The sequence below is a fragment of the Schistocerca gregaria genome, chromosome X, assembly GCF_023897955.1.
Source record: "Schistocerca gregaria isolate iqSchGreg1 chromosome X, iqSchGreg1.2, whole genome shotgun sequence".
Lineage (NCBI taxonomy): Eukaryota > Metazoa > Arthropoda > Insecta > Orthoptera > Acrididae > Schistocerca > Schistocerca gregaria.
The window spans coordinates 114,644,067-114,660,434 of record NC_064931.1 but is presented as its reverse complement, the minus strand read 5'-3'; the positions used below and the strand labels follow the sequence as shown (position 1 = coordinate 114,660,434).

General features: G+C 41.7%; 1 protein-coding gene across 1 annotated transcript in view; it reads right to left on the bottom strand.

Moving 5' to 3' along the window:
• The window catches only part of LOC126299380 (GTPase-activating Rap/Ran-GAP domain-like protein 3), a 1,486,407-nt gene that overhangs the window by 1,351,865 nt on the left and 118,174 nt on the right, over window positions 1-16,368 (bottom strand). Inside the window, exon 2 of the mRNA XM_049991244.1 lies at window positions 3,320-3,617. Coding sequence (XP_049847201.1) covers window positions 3,320-3,573 — 254 coding nt within the window. The 5' untranslated portion in view covers window positions 3,574-3,617. The remainder of the gene's footprint in view (window positions 1-3,319; window positions 3,618-16,368) is intronic.

Here is a 16,368-nt window from a genome sequence, read left to right as displayed (position 1 = left end):
CATCAATTTAGGCCTGTGCTGTGATAGTGCCACGCAAAACAAAAAGGGGTGCAAGCCATGAAAAACACGACCACACCATAACACCACCGTGTTTACTGTTGGCACTACACACGCTGGCAGGTGACGTTCATTGGGCGTTTACCATGCCCACGTCCTGTCATCGGATTGCCATATTGTGTACCGTGATTCGTCACTACACGCAACGTTTTTCCATTGTTCAATCGTCCCATGTTTAGGCTCCTTACCCCAAGTGAGGGGTCGTTTGGCTTTTTCCGGCGTGATTTGTGGCTTGTGAGCAGCCGCTCGTCTATTAAATCGAAATTTTCTCACCTCCCGCCTAACTTTCATAGTACTTGCAGTGGATTCTGATGCAGTTTGGAATTCCTGTGTGATGGGCTGGATAGATGTGTGCCTATTACATATTATGACCCTATTCAACAGTCGGCTGTCTCTGTCAGTCATTAGACTAGGTCGACCTGTACACTTTTGTGTTGTACGTATCCCTTCACATTTCCACTTCACTATCACATCGGAAACAGTGGACATAGGGATGTGTAGGAGTGTCTGAATCTCGCGTGTAGACAATTGGCATCCAATCACCTGACCACGTTCGAAGTCCGTGAGATCCGCGGAGCGCCCCAATCTGCTCTCTCACCGTGGGTAATGACTACTAAGGTCGCTGATTGGAGTGCCTGCCAGTAGGTGGCAGTACAATGCACCTAATATGAAAAACGTATGTTTGTGGGGGTGTCCGGATACTTTTGATCACATAGTGTAGGCGCAGTGTGCGTTACCTGGCGAAGGCAGGTGCATTTTTCGTGTCGTCAAAGGGATTCTTGTGTTAACCAGAGTGACACACAACTCAGTGATTCCCCATTTATGAGTTTTGCCTAGCTACATGGCGAACATAGACGTGAGTTGGGCTTCTCTCTCAGAAAAGGGTAATTGGCATGGTGGGCATGGTGGGGTGCCGCAGCATCACATGCCTGCCCTCGCACTTGGTGAGTAGCTTAGCTGAACAAGTCCCAAACATGGCGATGAATATCCACGTGTTTTCTTGACAAAGAGGGACATAGTCATTGATTCAAATGGCTCTAAGCACTATGGGACTTAACATCTGAGGTCATCAGTCCCCTAGAACATAGAACTACTCAAACCTAACTAACCTAAGGACATCACACACATCAATGCCCGAGGCAGGATTAGAACCTGCGACCGTAGAAGCAGCGCAGTTCCGGACTGAAGGGCCTAGAACCGTTCGATCACAGCGGCCGGCCATAGTCTCTGAAATAATGTAAGTAGCGATTGGTGTCTTCCGTATGCCAATTTTTTTATAACACTGTGGAATTGCAGGGATACTGCAGGCTTGGTACTTTGCAAGTCTTTATTGGCCGTTAAATAAAGCATTACGTACTTCATTACATAATGAAGCATCTCACATGTATTTTGAAATGTTGTTTGGGGGTCTCTGTAGTGCACAAAGAAAGCGTTGTGACCCCCTCATATTATAGAAGTTCTCTTTTTTTTAAGACACACTACGATGTCACACACTAATAATGATATAAGAGTGATGTAGCCAGACTGTTTCAAAATCATACTGTCTCAGGTTAGATGCAATTACGTTCCTTTTCATTCTCCCCAGTTATGCCAGTTACGAACATTGATGTCGATCAGTCTCACGTTAAATTATAGCTTTTCGTCTAGCTTTGGTAGTTTACATTTATTTTATAGCTACACACTCAGCTAGAACATCAGCAGGCACAGTAAAAACTGTAGTTTATCACACAGTTTTAATGGGACAAAAAGGAGTTTATACTTCATTTTCTTTCGTGTACCCACCGTTTCCATATCTTTACGTCTTCTTTCGTCGTTCTATTTTTGTGTCTTATGCCTTTCTTCCTTTAACTTCAGTTCTCCTTATTTGAGGTAGCATTATGTATTAAAACTATCACTATTTAACTGCTACTCAGCTATTCAGCTGTTATCGTTTTGAACCGCCTCCGTGTTTATCTCCCTACTTCAGATACGTTTTTGTAATAATCGTATTTGTAGAATGGGGGTTACATAGCTGGTATTTGCGTCCATCGTGATAATTCTTTTATGGGCATTAAACCACGGTTAAAAACATATTCCTCTGCCTAGCGTTTCGTCTTTCAATGATGGAGACATCATCTGAGTCGATAAACATTCACATAGCAGTAGTACATTTAAACAAACTCATCAAGCCGAACTGAACAAACACTTCGGCTTACTGGGCTTTCTTAAATATTCTACTGCGGTCTGAATCTTTATAGCCTCTGATGTGCACAGCACTGGAAGACAATAATAACTAATCTTTTTATACTTGTCCATCACTTAATCACACATATGTTCAACGTTTTGATAACATATGAAACAACACACAACGGTTATGAGAGAGGGATGAAAATCAAGTACACATGACATTGCCCAGATTTCGTTGAAAAACCTCTTAGTATTGGAAAATTGTTTACTGGACACTTTAAGTTTGACACACTGGAAGTGAGAAAATGGGAGGGTAGTGGGATTAATACTTTACGGTATAACCCACTGAATGGAGAGGGCAATATTAATAATAACAATCTCTAACCGTTTGTAGGTACCACATACGGGCAGAGGTGTATGGTTCAAATGGCTCTGAGCACTATGGGACTTAACTTCTGATGTCATCACTGCCCTAGAACTTAGAACTACTTAAACCTAACTAGCCTAAGGACGTGACAAACATCCATTCCCGAGGCAGGATTCGAACATGCGGCCGTAGCGGTCGCACGGTTCCAGACTGTAGCGCCTAGAACCGCTCGGCCACTCTGGCCGGCCCTAGTCATACATCTTTGGGCAAAATGTATCACAGTGAAGGTGAGGGTACTTGACAACGACTATCATTATAACCGTGTTTCACGGGGTCCCGGGTTCGATACCCGGCGGGGTCAGGGATTTTCACCTGCCTCGAAATGACTGGGTGTTCGTGTAATCCTCATCATTTCATCATCATTCCTAAAATGTGGCAAGATAGGACTGAGCAAAGGTTGGGAAATTGTACGGACGCTGATAACCGCGCAGTTGAGCGCCCCACAAACCAAACATCATCATCATCATATTACTATGTTTCACGGGACGTCTATTATTATTACCATGTTTGACGATCAGAGTTTAATTTTTTCGAGGTGATAATTTAAACTTCAGGGACACTCTTTTCGTTGAAATGATGTACTTTTCTTCGTGTGGAAAACCCGTCTAGAATTGAAGACTAGCGCATCGGGAGCCCGTGGCTCGGCGTTAAGAGGACATGCAGGCTCACCCGTGCGGGAAGGAGAGCGGTACTGAGTGGACGACCCGCAGTGGTTCCTTCATCATGCGGCTCAGGTTGAAACCGGGAATCAGCTCCTTCTTGCGTGCCGAACGGCGGCGCGCATGGGTGGTGAAGACGCGCCGCAGCCGACCCTCGGTGGACGTCGATCCGGAGGCCGCGGAAGAAGCTGCTGCCGCACCGCCCTCCGTGAGGTCCAGGGACGACCCCGACTTGCACAGCGGCATTGCACTCTTAAGGAACATGGCTGCGCTGCACAGCGATGTTCACTGCATCCGCACTCTCTCTACTAAAAGAGAGACCAACAATGAAAGGTGCGTTAGGCAGGCACCACGCAACAGCAACGGCAGTTCAGCTGCTTCCGGCAGGTCACAACAGTAACTATTCACTGTAGATGATACTTAATTTTGGACGTCAACACATTGCTTCCCTTGGCTTTAGCTTATTCTAGGTACTATTAAGTTTCAGAAATTGGTGTCATCATAATCCCGTTTATTGCTACATCACGAAATACTCTGAAACATTATTGAACCGAGGTACTCAGCAAATTATAGGGCCAAGCGGCGCAGTGGTAAAACACTGGACTCGTATTTGGTAGGACAGAAGTTCAAATCACCTACCTGCCACACAGATTTTACTGTTCCTAAGTTGCTAGTGCCTCTAAACAGGGACAGCCAATTTATTACCTAGTACTTTAAAATCTAAGAGCGTCAGCCTCAAAATCAGAAAAAGATTTTTGAAATCACATGTGTGGAGTATGGCATGGTATGGGTGTGAAACATGGACTCTCGGGACAGAGGAAGACCAAAAGCTAAATTCTTTTGAAATGTGGTGCTATAGACGTATGCTCAAAATAAAATGTATCGACAAGGTCGCAAACGAAGTGGTTCGGGAAAGAGCAGGTGAGAAGAGAAGCTTATGGAGTTTCATTGTTAAAAGAAGAATGCAATTTACATGGCATCTATGAAGACATAAAGGACTCCTGAACTCAATCATAGAGGGATATGTTGAGGGGAAAAAGACCAAGAGGAAGACCACGGCTGAGGTACATGGATCAAATCGTGGAAGATGTGGGATGTAACCACCTATAAAGAAATGAAGAGAACAGCTGAAACGCGCACAGAATGGAGACAAGCTGCCATTGTAGCTGTTGCAAACCAATCCTTGGATTGACCACTACAGAAGAGAAGACTTTTCTAATACCAGCTATACGGGACGCAAGGGCGTCAGTGCAGGTATTTTTATATGTGGTACCTTACTATGTAAACACATCAGTGTGCTGGTTGTTTTCCTCTCTGCATCAGTCTTCCCACAAACATGTTGCAAACTTTACGACCTTGTGTTTTCTGCACGGTCGTAACCTCACTACACCTGTCGGTACAGACTAACCATTCTGCGTCCACACGTTGGCATTTAAACCACCTGACCTGCTGCCCAGGGGAAAGCAAGCTCCTGACGTACATACTTGGAGATACTAACCAACATAAAAACATACGACCTGTAATACCTGTAATTATTAGTCTGTAAATGACGTAAACACTGACGTAATGTTGTTCAGTACACCGTTCTCAGTCATCAACATAAATATCTGTACTTACACCCTTTAAATCCAGCATGTAAGAGGCAGCCAAATGGAAACGAGACGGATTGAAAAGAGTACTTAAACTGCTTATTACTTCTAAAGAAATTGCCATAATTATTAATAAATGTAGCACACTGTGAGACAAGACAACCAATGCGTTCTTGAAAAAAATATTTGTGACTGCCTAAGCGACCATGATTGTACCTAGATGAGTACCTTATTATTCGATACAAATCGACGGCCCCGAATATCTTTCTTCAGGCGCGCCCACGTGTTGTCAGGGTTGTTTCGCTGGAAAGCCCTTACACATCTCCCATACAGTCCTCATCTTTTCCCATGAAATTTTCATATTTTTGGAGTCCTGGGGAGAGATTTCGTGGCGGTCGATTTGCTTCGGGCGAAGAGGTGCACGCCTGGATACAATCATGGTTCCGTAGCTATCTGCAGACATTTCTCCATGACATTACTGACCTTTTTATGTCACAGTAGGATAAATGTGTTAATAGTTAAGTCGATTACTTTTGAAATAATGAACAGTTTAGTGACTTTCTTTCCATCTGTCTCGTTTTCAATTGGCTGCCACATACAGCAAATATCGACAGTATGGCAACAGCAGCAACAATTCAGAAATTCTCGTGCTTTTTGTTCTGGTGAGAACAAAGCGTGTTAGCATCATTTTATATTCAGGTTTACTACTACTCAATAATGGTTACATATTTTCATTATACAGCATGGTTTAGGATAAGAGGGACCAGCTCAAGAAGACGATACCACAGTGACTATGGAATAAATAGTGTCTAATGTACAGCGTCTTTTGAAGAGAACAAAGGTAAAACATGCAATTATGAAGTTTCTCATCAAGTTAGTATCTGTTTCATTAGGTTTCTTACGTCGCCCATAGTTTACAACAGCAAATCTGATTTTGGAGGAGTAATTTCTTAAAGATACGTTGTAACTGTTTCTTTGAACCCATTTTCTCCATACTTTCTTACATATATCCCACTACAGCATTATTATTAGAAAAATGAAAATATGTATGTCATGTTCAAATAAATACCCTGTGTGACAGTAAAAATGTAATGATGAGGTTTATACACCCACGAGACTCCATTCGAAAAAAGAGGCGTTTAAATCCCTGCTCCATGATCCAGATTTAGGTTTTCCATATTTTCATAAAACTATTAGGTAAATACTGTGAAGGGCACATGACGGATTTTCTACTGCATCATTGTTTTTCCGAGCATATGCTCTGTCCCAACAGATGTTGTTGTACACCGGACATTCATGCCTCATGTGCAAAAATCAAATACTAAATTTAATATTTCCTTCAGAACATTTCAAAATCAAAGCTCTAACATTAATTTAGGTCTACCACTGAACTGATGGGAATACACGGCGCTATCACTGTACACTCGTAACGACATTTTCCCGGACGTAATGGGAATACGGTTTGTTACACTTTCTTCCACTTAGCACCACCCGCTTTCAGTTACGTTTTTCGTCATTGTTTCTTTTGAAGGTGAGTACTTCCATGCTCTTCGACCTTCGTTTACGTTAGCTACGTTGTTCACGGTAAGGATCAGCCTAGAGTGCCAACCATGACATGCGACATTCATTTAGTACATTATACTGTATCATTATATTATTTATATTTATTATTTAAACTAAGCGTATAGTGAAAAGCGCTGTGTGCTAACTTTGGAGTGAAAGTGAATCTATGAGGCGGATTAACAACCGCAGCTAGTGAACAGGCCAGCCTCAGGGTGGTTTTTACGCGGTTTTCCAAGCTCGTAGGCAAATGCTGGTCCCAATCTCCGCCTCATAAAATCACAAAGAGTCAAGGTACGATCTCTCACACAACGAAGTTTACTCAATACATAGGCATGTGGCGCAGACGACTTCCCTCCGTTAAGTAACTCACGGCTACGGCGACACGAAGGACATCCGTCCACAAAGTTAAATAAATTAGATCTGGCAAAATTTGAGTGCTGCGGAACGAGTACTAAAAACTGGAATAACATTAATTAAAAGAAGAAAACATGATTTATTATTATTATTATTATTATTATTAATAATATTAGCGAATGTCCCCATTGCAGGACGACAAGCAGATGATTTTCAATCTTTCTCAGGGTACTTCTTATAATCCCAATATTTCTCCTTTTTCTCCTCGAAGGCCTTCTTATGTTCTTCGGTCCTCTTTGGTCGGCAGGGTTTAGGTTTCATCTCTGGAATAAGCTTCCACATATCAATTTTGCTTCTGAATGTATCCCTGTCTGATGTGTCTGTTATGTCAATTTTTGCTTTTGTCAAATCATTCTTAAGTTTAGTTACCCAAGGTAATGATGCTTTAACGGACGTCGTATTGTCCAATAGATATTTATTTAGTTAGTCTGTTTCCAGGTTACCTTTCCAGCTGTCCATATAACATCAGTCGCCTCTTTCTGATGTCAGTGATTCATATTTATTATAAACATTGCAGCGGAATAATACTAATGATAGTTTCTTGAAATGAAGCTGAACATATACAATGATGATACGAATCATTACCATCAGCAACTTAATAGTGTGTTTGTCGACCTTTGAAACGTAATAATGACGTGATGATGCGTGACAAGGATTCGAGAAGTCTTTTGTAGGTTTCCAGAGATATGAGACAATAGAAGTCTACGCAACAGGCCACGTATTTCCCGTAAATTACGGGCCAGTAGTTTGTGGTCGAGGAGCTGGCCCTTTATAGTGGCCAAGGTGGGTTGCATTGGGTTCAGAACAGGCGAATTTAGTACCCAAGACACCAAAGTGGGTTCACTGTCATGCACCTCAAATCACCGCTGCACGATTCCGTACTTATGACATGGACTGTTATCGTGCTGGAAGATGGCATCGCCGTGGGGGAAAGCATCGAGCATGAAGGGATGCATGTGGTACCTAATAATGATCACGTAGTTCACAACTGTCATGGTGCCTTTGATTAGTACCACAGGTCCCATGCGGTCCCAGGTGAATGTCTCCCATAGCGTAATAATGCTCCCACTGGTCTGCGCCCACTGGGCATGTTTCGAGCAGGCTTTCACTTGGGTGATGGCCTATCCGGACAGAACCACCGACCTGGTGTAGCAAGCAACGTGAGCCATCCGACCGTGCGACACGTTTCCACTGTTCCACGGTCCAGTCTCGATGATCTCCTGCCCACTGCAGTCGTAACTGACGACGCCGTTGGGTCAACAAAGGAACAATTAATGGAAATCTGCTGTGGTGCACCATGCTCAACAATGTGCGCTGAACGGTGTGCTCAGAAAAACTTGTGAATGCACCAGCATTGTGCTGCATTGTCAGATCGCCGCCTATCCTGCTTCATAGAGCGGGTACTCTTTCATCCTTCACGTCCTGTGATGAGGCGCTCAGATGAAACTCATCATTCGGAACTTGTTTGGGGCTTTTAGCTAAATGCTTATCTATCTGAAGAGGTAAGTATTTTCCCTTGGTCGTCTATGTGTCGCACTTCTGTGTGAACTTGTACCTATGACCTTGCCTGAGCACATTTTAAGCAGAAGACGAGTCCGACTTACGTAGCGTCAAGCTACATTCGTGCGGTCAGTCCAGCTGCTATAGCCCTACCTGTTCGACCAATGTACAGTTTTTTTTACAATCAATGACAATGATTTTGTGAACACCACTATAACTTAATAAATCTATTTTATTCCTGCTGTCGGATAAGAAATGAGATTGGGTGTATTTTACATAAAACATGAGACATTTGAAAGTTTTAGCTGATTTGTTGGATAACGTTCGTAACTATGAGATAATATATCGGTTTAATTTTGGTTATGACTGTTAATGCACAGGGGGTATACGGTAGGCAAGCTATTGCATCTTTGTTTCTTGTGTAGAATGTTGTTAACTAAGTTACGGGTACAGCCATTGTTGGATGCAATAAATTCAGTTGTGTCTAGCTTGACATTGTTATGGATGTGAGACGATGCACCATGGAATGGACGATAGCATGTTTGTAAGTTATTAGACGTTAACATGAAAGTATTATAGGTTTTCTGTAAAGTTTGAACAATAAGTATTTGAGGTAATATTCATGTTATGATCCAAGAAGCTAATGGATTTTCACCAAAACTATTTGTTATTGTGTTATTAGTTTAGATGTTCGTGGAATGTGCTGAGTTGTCTGGTGGTGCCCGTCCACAGAGACCGTACATTGTCTAGAGTTTTTTGTTAAGGAACATCGTTTCGAAATGTCCGATGAAGATTTCTGCTAGAAAAGGATTGAGAGGAAACTCAACTGCCAAGGCACCTAACTGCATGTTCGTAGTTCCTTGAAAGTGAAAATAATTACTTTGCAAGCTTCTCTTGGTGGCCAGCCTTACGTTTTCTACCTGTATAGGACTGACACCAGCTCTGAATGGTCGTTCCCTCGGGTTAGTGAGACATTCTTTAAATTGTACGTTTGAGAGAAAAAACTGTTGTCATCAAAGATACTAATTTTGCAATGTGTGGGATAGAAAGATTTTAAATTTAGTTATGAAGGATCTCTGAATTTACAAATCCAAACTTGCATTTAAACATTCTCTTGGTTTTGATACAGAAATGCAATTTCTTGGCAATTTTAGTGTTGTATAGATAGGCATACCTCGTCGCTAAGATCGACCTTCCTTGTGTTTTTAGAAAGTCCACAGTTTTGGAGCTCATGTTGGTCATACTCGGGTATTGGTCAAGTTATGAACTTCTTTGTTACAATTTTTGGTAGGGTATTTGATGAGAATATGAAAGAAATTGGATGTGAGTAGTAGTTTCACTACTCCTACTGCTTTCGTAAGACTGGTGGTGTTTTAACTAGTGTTTATTCTTTATGTTCTTCAGTATGTTTTGATCTACAGATAGTGATGCAGGAATTTTGAAATCAAAACACTCATACAACACGTGTTTGGCTGCAATGTCTTTATTTAAAGTGTGTTCCATATGCAGGTTTAATATATCCAACTGGAAGGTTTGTGGGAGGGACATATATGAAACCTTTACCTTATGATTCCAGTTCCTTTGTGGAAAGAACTGTTTCCGATAGATTTATTACTCGTTCTGAAAAGTTTTGGTTGGAGGATGATACATATGAAGTCCACTCAGAAGTTCTGCACAGTCAAAAAGAGAAAATGCTTAGACTTTTAGGAGCACTTGAGGTAAACTAGCATTTAGCTCAAAACCGAATCGGATTCTGAATGGTTAGTTACATCTGAATACATTCCCACTCTTAAGAGTCATATGATCCAGTCAACGAACAACTCACTTCCAGATATCAGTTCTAATGCTTATATTCGAAGCCACAAATTTGTAGCACAATAGTATTGTCATATAGAGCACTGTGTTTCCCTCACAAACTTTAGAATAATATTTGTACAACTTGTGTAATTTAATAATGTGTGTTTTAGGTATGTACGTAGATACCATAAACATCGTAAATCACAATTTAATATTGTAATTCAACATGCTTGGTGCATAACACGAGTAATGAGAGTCGTCCTGACATTTCTTACCTGTGTTTGTTGAAATTCTTTTGTTTGTAATCTTTTGTTTTCAATACAGTAGTGTCTGTACGGGATGTTATCAGTTTTTCCCTGACAATGAGCCAATAATTCGATAACTTTTTCGAAATAAACATATATTAGCTTTTTTTATTTTTCAGCGTTACACAAGTTGTCCGACTTTTACTCCCTTTTGTTGATGCAACTGATGTCAGACTATATCTATCATTAGTGTTTCAAATTACTAGCTGCTGCATGTTTCATATAGACATTTATCTCAATTAGACTGATTTATTCTCTCTTATGGATATTCGTGTGGATAATTTTTTCCAGATAACCTAGGGTACAGACCGGTCGATTTTTTGTGTATCATTTCCCATTTCGTTCACTGAAATCTAAGCTTCCGCCCCTCTTTTTTATTTTAAGGGAAAGGAGAAGTGACAGTTAATGGTGGAGAGATAGCAGAAAGCGATACAATTTATATCGCCAAATGTACAGATTTAGCGTCTGATGGCCATTACTGCCTCCGAGATGTTTCTAGCGACGAAAATAATATCTACTTTAGCGAAAATATCATTACATTCATATGGCAGAGCTGTAAGAACACCACACCTCAGCATTGGCTACTTTATTCTTAATTATGAGCCAGTTTCGGGATTTTAAGGTTGAGAAGAAGCAGATGTATTTTATATATGATATCTGTTCTTTAAGACATTTCCGAAGGAACACATACCTTCGGTGAGCATGCAGCTTGTTAGAGATCCCGAGTTCGAGTCACGGTCGGGGCACACATTTTCAACTGTCCCCGTTGACTTATATCAACGCTTGTATGCAGCTAGATGTACTTTTGTCTTGGTGGTATTTTTGTTCCCCAAAGGGTCCAAACTGCTTACGTCATCGGTCCCTAGACTTACACATTACTTAATCTAACTTCAACTAACTTATGCTAAGAACAACACATACACCAATGCCAGAGGGAGGACTCGAACCTCCGGCGGGAGGGGCCGCGCAGTCAGTGACATGGCCCCTCTAACCTCGCGGCCACTCAGGGCGGCGCCTTGGTGGTTCAAAATGGTTCAAATGGCTCTGAGCACTATGGGACTTAACTGCTGTGGTCATCAGTCCCCTAGAACTAACCTAAGGACAGCATACAACCATGCCCGAGCCAGGATTCGAACCTGCGCCCGTAGCGGTCCGCGGTTCCGGACTGAAGTGCCTAGAACCGCTAGGCCACCAAGGCCGGCCCCTTGGTGGTCCTTCCGTTTCTGTATCAACTTGGCCGCTGACTAGACAAGGTAACATTTTCTTAATTACACTTAGTTTGAGGAAAACAATGAAGTATTATTCGTTGTGCTTAAGACCCTGTAATATTCGCTTTCATCAATACGCTGACATCATTCACTTCGGCTATTTTTTTTTTCATACCTGAGTGGAAGCACCATGTGAATGATGTATGCAAAAAGGTCTTGTTTCCGGACGCGATATATCCAATTTCAGTGGTTTCGATTTCTGGAGTTAAATAGGTAATATGAGGGAGGATATTCAGTTACATCGGAACAGCTGAAAGGCATTACGGTTTTGATACATTCCTTGCTGGTCTGAGGAAGACTTTCAGTTCATGCACTCATACTTCGCAAATACGTCCTCATACGTTGTAACACTGTACTTGGAATTACGTAATAACAAGCTACTTTAGTACAAACGAGGATCTTAGTAATGATGTGTTTCATGTCAATTCAGGAACTCTTAGAGGGAAATATTGGGCTCATTTTACTGAGTTAAGCCCCGCCATCTTTCTCTACAATAGAAACGCTAATTTTAACGTGATTTTATTTTTGTGCTTCCTAAGAATGAAATCAACTATAAGACCATTCTAGAAGCAATCTCGTGTACATCATAAATGGTTAGACGTTATATACAGGGAAATTACTTATATGATTAAAGTTAAATTTTCAAAATGTTGTAGAAATAACACCACTAGTGAGAATGACGTCAAATTGTAACGGAATATTATCGGTGAAGGGGGACAACGCATAGCAGAAGAAAAAAATAGTGCGAAAATTGATCAATAGATGGCACTGTATGTGTCAGAATACGTAAATGAAAACACCTGTCATGCGCACGAATCATTGAACTTGGTATAAACGCCCCGGGTACACGTATTTTCCTCCTTACGAGTCTGCGACTTTCGCCGTGACTGTCTCAAAGCAGGATCGCGCTGTGCTTGTAAAGCTGTATTACAAGAATGATTACTATGCACACGTGGCTCTGCAGAAGTTGCGGACAGTGAATGGTTTGGTCCGACGACTGCCGTGGGTCTGGAGATAATGATTCAGAAATTCGAAAAGACGTGTTCCTTTGTTGTGCAAGCTGGTAGAGGGAGGAAACGAAATGATTCGACTTCAGTGGAAGCAGTGGCCACAGCAGTGCAGGAGCAGACGAAAGGTAGTGTGTTTGTAGTGCACGGAGAATTGCCCGAACATTGGGCATACACGTGAGCACGATGCGCAAAATCGCACAAAACAACCTTCTATGTTATCCATTCTAAATTACCCATGTATCCTGTTGACCTGCCAGCAAGAGAGACCTTTGATTCGGAATTTCTTGCTTACATGTAAGTGAACAACGACTGACCGTGGAATATTTTGTGAACAGGCGAAGCCCACTTCCATATGACAGAATTTGTCTATACACAGAATTGTCGAATATGGGCAACGGGAAAATCCGCACGCAAATCAACCAGTACCACTTCATCCTGAAAAGGTCATTGTGTGGTGCGGGTTTACGGCATCATTTATCATAGGGCCATAGTCTTTCCAAGAGACAGATGTTTCCGGTCCTGTTACCTTTACTGTCACTTGTAAGCGCTATGAGTGTCTTTTGTGCAAACACGTCATTCCAGGTCTCCAACAGCGTGGTTGCGTGGATGGGACCATTTTTATGCAAGATGGCGCACCTCCGCACTTTGTAGATCCAGTTAGTCAGCTGCTGAAGCGCTATTTCGTAAAAGCTAGAGTTATCAGCCGCCATTTCCCTACAGCCTGGCCGTCCCGATCACCTAATCTTAATCCGTGTGACTTCTGGCTGTGGGGCTATCTGAAGTGTTCCGAGAGCAAACTTAGCTGCATTGAAGGCACACATTGCGCAACACATTCTGAACGTGACCCTGGAAACACTTCTATGAGTTGTGGAACATGCTGTTTCTCGTTGCAGAAAGCGGTGTACAGCATATTGAACATGTTTTGCGCCAGTCACACGGAAATTAATGATCCGATTTAGTTGCGATTGATGCCTTTTACGCGGTTTTTGACCTCAGGACAATTAAAGATCGATTTTTCCCATCCGATGTGACATGACGTTGCCGTGGTCGATGTGCTAATTAACAGTATCACACCTGTATATCCATGAACACTCAGTAGTACAGTTTGTTAAAACGTCAAACGTACACCTTAGACATTGTTGTATGATTCATTTGTCATTTGCAGTGGACCACCATGAAATTATGATTCTTACAGTGACATCTATTACTACATTTTGTAACTACTTCTTTTTCTTCTGTCATACGTTTTCCCCTTCCCCGATAATATTCCGTTGCAATTTGACGTCATTCTATCCAGCGGTTTTATTTCTACAGCGGTTTGAAAGTTTAACTTTAATAGTAATCACCTTGTAGGACTACATACTAGCGCTCGGTTAAATTCCATTTGTAAATTAATGGTTTTTGATAACCTTGTTGGAAACAAAGCGATCTATGTTGAAATTTAAAAGAAATAATCAGTTTTTAACGCAAAAATATTTTTAATTTTAACGATTTTGGTTTTGATCGATACGGAGTATCGTGCTCCCTACAACTTTTTAAAAAAAAAATGGTTCAAATGGCTCTGAGCACTATGGGACTTAACTTCAGAGGTCATCAGTCCCCACACACCGTCAGGTGGCTTGCGGAGTATGGATGTAGATGTAGAACTGCTTAGACCTAACTAACCTAAGGACATCACACACATCCATGCTCGAGGCAGGATTAGAACCTGCGACAGTTGCGGTCACGCGGTTCCAGACTGAAGCGCCTAGAACCGCACAGCCACACCGGCCGGCCCACATTTTTTCATCAGATAGATAAGAGAGAGAGATAATCTTAGGGTTTTGTAAACTGATGTTAGTCCTGTAATAGTTTAATTGTATCACCCCAGAATTAACATCTAGGAAAACTTTGGACGATTTCTGTAGTATATTAACTCGAATCGTACTCGTCGTAACGAAAGAGCGTCGACCTTCGGTGTTACAGTGTTATTTGCAGGTACTTCCGTGTTGCTCATAACCGTTAATGTTAACCGAACGACCAGGTTGCTACAGGAAACTGTATCAATAACGTTATTACGATCCTCGCTTCGTTGTACGAATCACGCTTGCGAAAGTACTGACGTTTAATTTCGGCAACAGACGTATTTCATCTATAAACAGCAAACCAATTAGTGTAGGTTGCAGTTTTCTAATTTGGCAATTGACGGTTCACTTTTAATTTATTACGTAGCTTGCTGCTCATATTTGGCTGTCCAATCATAATCCCACCCCACACACGACCCATTCTCATTGACAAAGGATTCACAGGTAGAACACAGAACTCTGTCAATGGAGAGAAGTCTGGTTCTATCTTTTCACGGAATTCTCATGGGGTTCACAGTGTCGTATTATTTTCGGACTACTCGCTCTGGAAATTGGACAAGATGCTCAAAAATTTCTATTACACACGTCAGCAGACTGCAAAAGGATCTAAATTGGTGAAGTTCTGTACGGGAACCCATGTCCGGAATCACTTACAACGAAAAAGAATGATCCGAATTTTAATTGTCTTAGTTATACCGACGATTCTTGCTTAGTTAACAAAATGTATGTGGTACATGTGACGAATAACATGTTTGTATGAGCAATAAATTATGATGCACTAACTCGAAATATCACGTGTATGGTGAATAATATTGCTTAACGAATAAATGTTGCAACCAGGTCTGGGAGCATATGAATTCTTATTTATCCCTACAAGACAAAGACTTAAGGAGTTAAATCGGAGGCCCAACTCGACCTATCTAACCGTTTGAGGTTGCGCAGTGGTTTGCACAGAAGACTCGCTTTCTAGAAAACAACAGATCAATCCCCTGTTTTGTTAGTGAGATGTAGGTTTTCCTAGATTTCTATAAATGGGTTAAGGAAAATGCTGGGGTGGTTTTTTTGAGAGGGTGCTACCGATTTCCTCGCGCACCACCCATAATTCGAGGTTATGGTCTGCTTCTACTGATCCTGTTGTCGACGGGACGCTAAATTCTGATCTTGCTTCATTTTTCGACCTATCCATCATCAATGGACTATAGCGTTGAGATGGTTTCAAAATCAATATGTAAAATTTGACGGTACAATGTTTTGTGAAACTACGTTTATTTACCACTGTTCATTTATACGTGTGCCTGGATCTCAACAGTACTTCTTACAAGAGACTGAGTAGTACAGCGAGGTACTTATCTGGGCAACTCTGACTTAAACACAATATTGAACCATGTGGTACCACTGACATCACATTCTAAGATGGCGGTCGTTTTGCGTTTAAATGCAGTATTGAGCCATATAACAGCACTTTTTTCTACGACGTCAGGTTGGGGGAAATAAAACCTCCCCCCCCCCCTCCCCCCCACAAATCGCGATATTTGAACTGGCTGAATTCAGTGGTATCCAAAGTTCAATACCACGTTTAAGTACAGTGTGCGCCAGATAGTTGGTAGCCACACTACTCTTAGATACCTCTGAATCTTACGCCGGTGACGAGTGTATGGAGGATCAGGGATGGGGGTGAAGTGGAAGAATATGTTATAGAACAATCATTTGGCACTAGATTATCGTATCATATAATATTTCTATATGTCGGATAAAGTGATTCGAAGCTG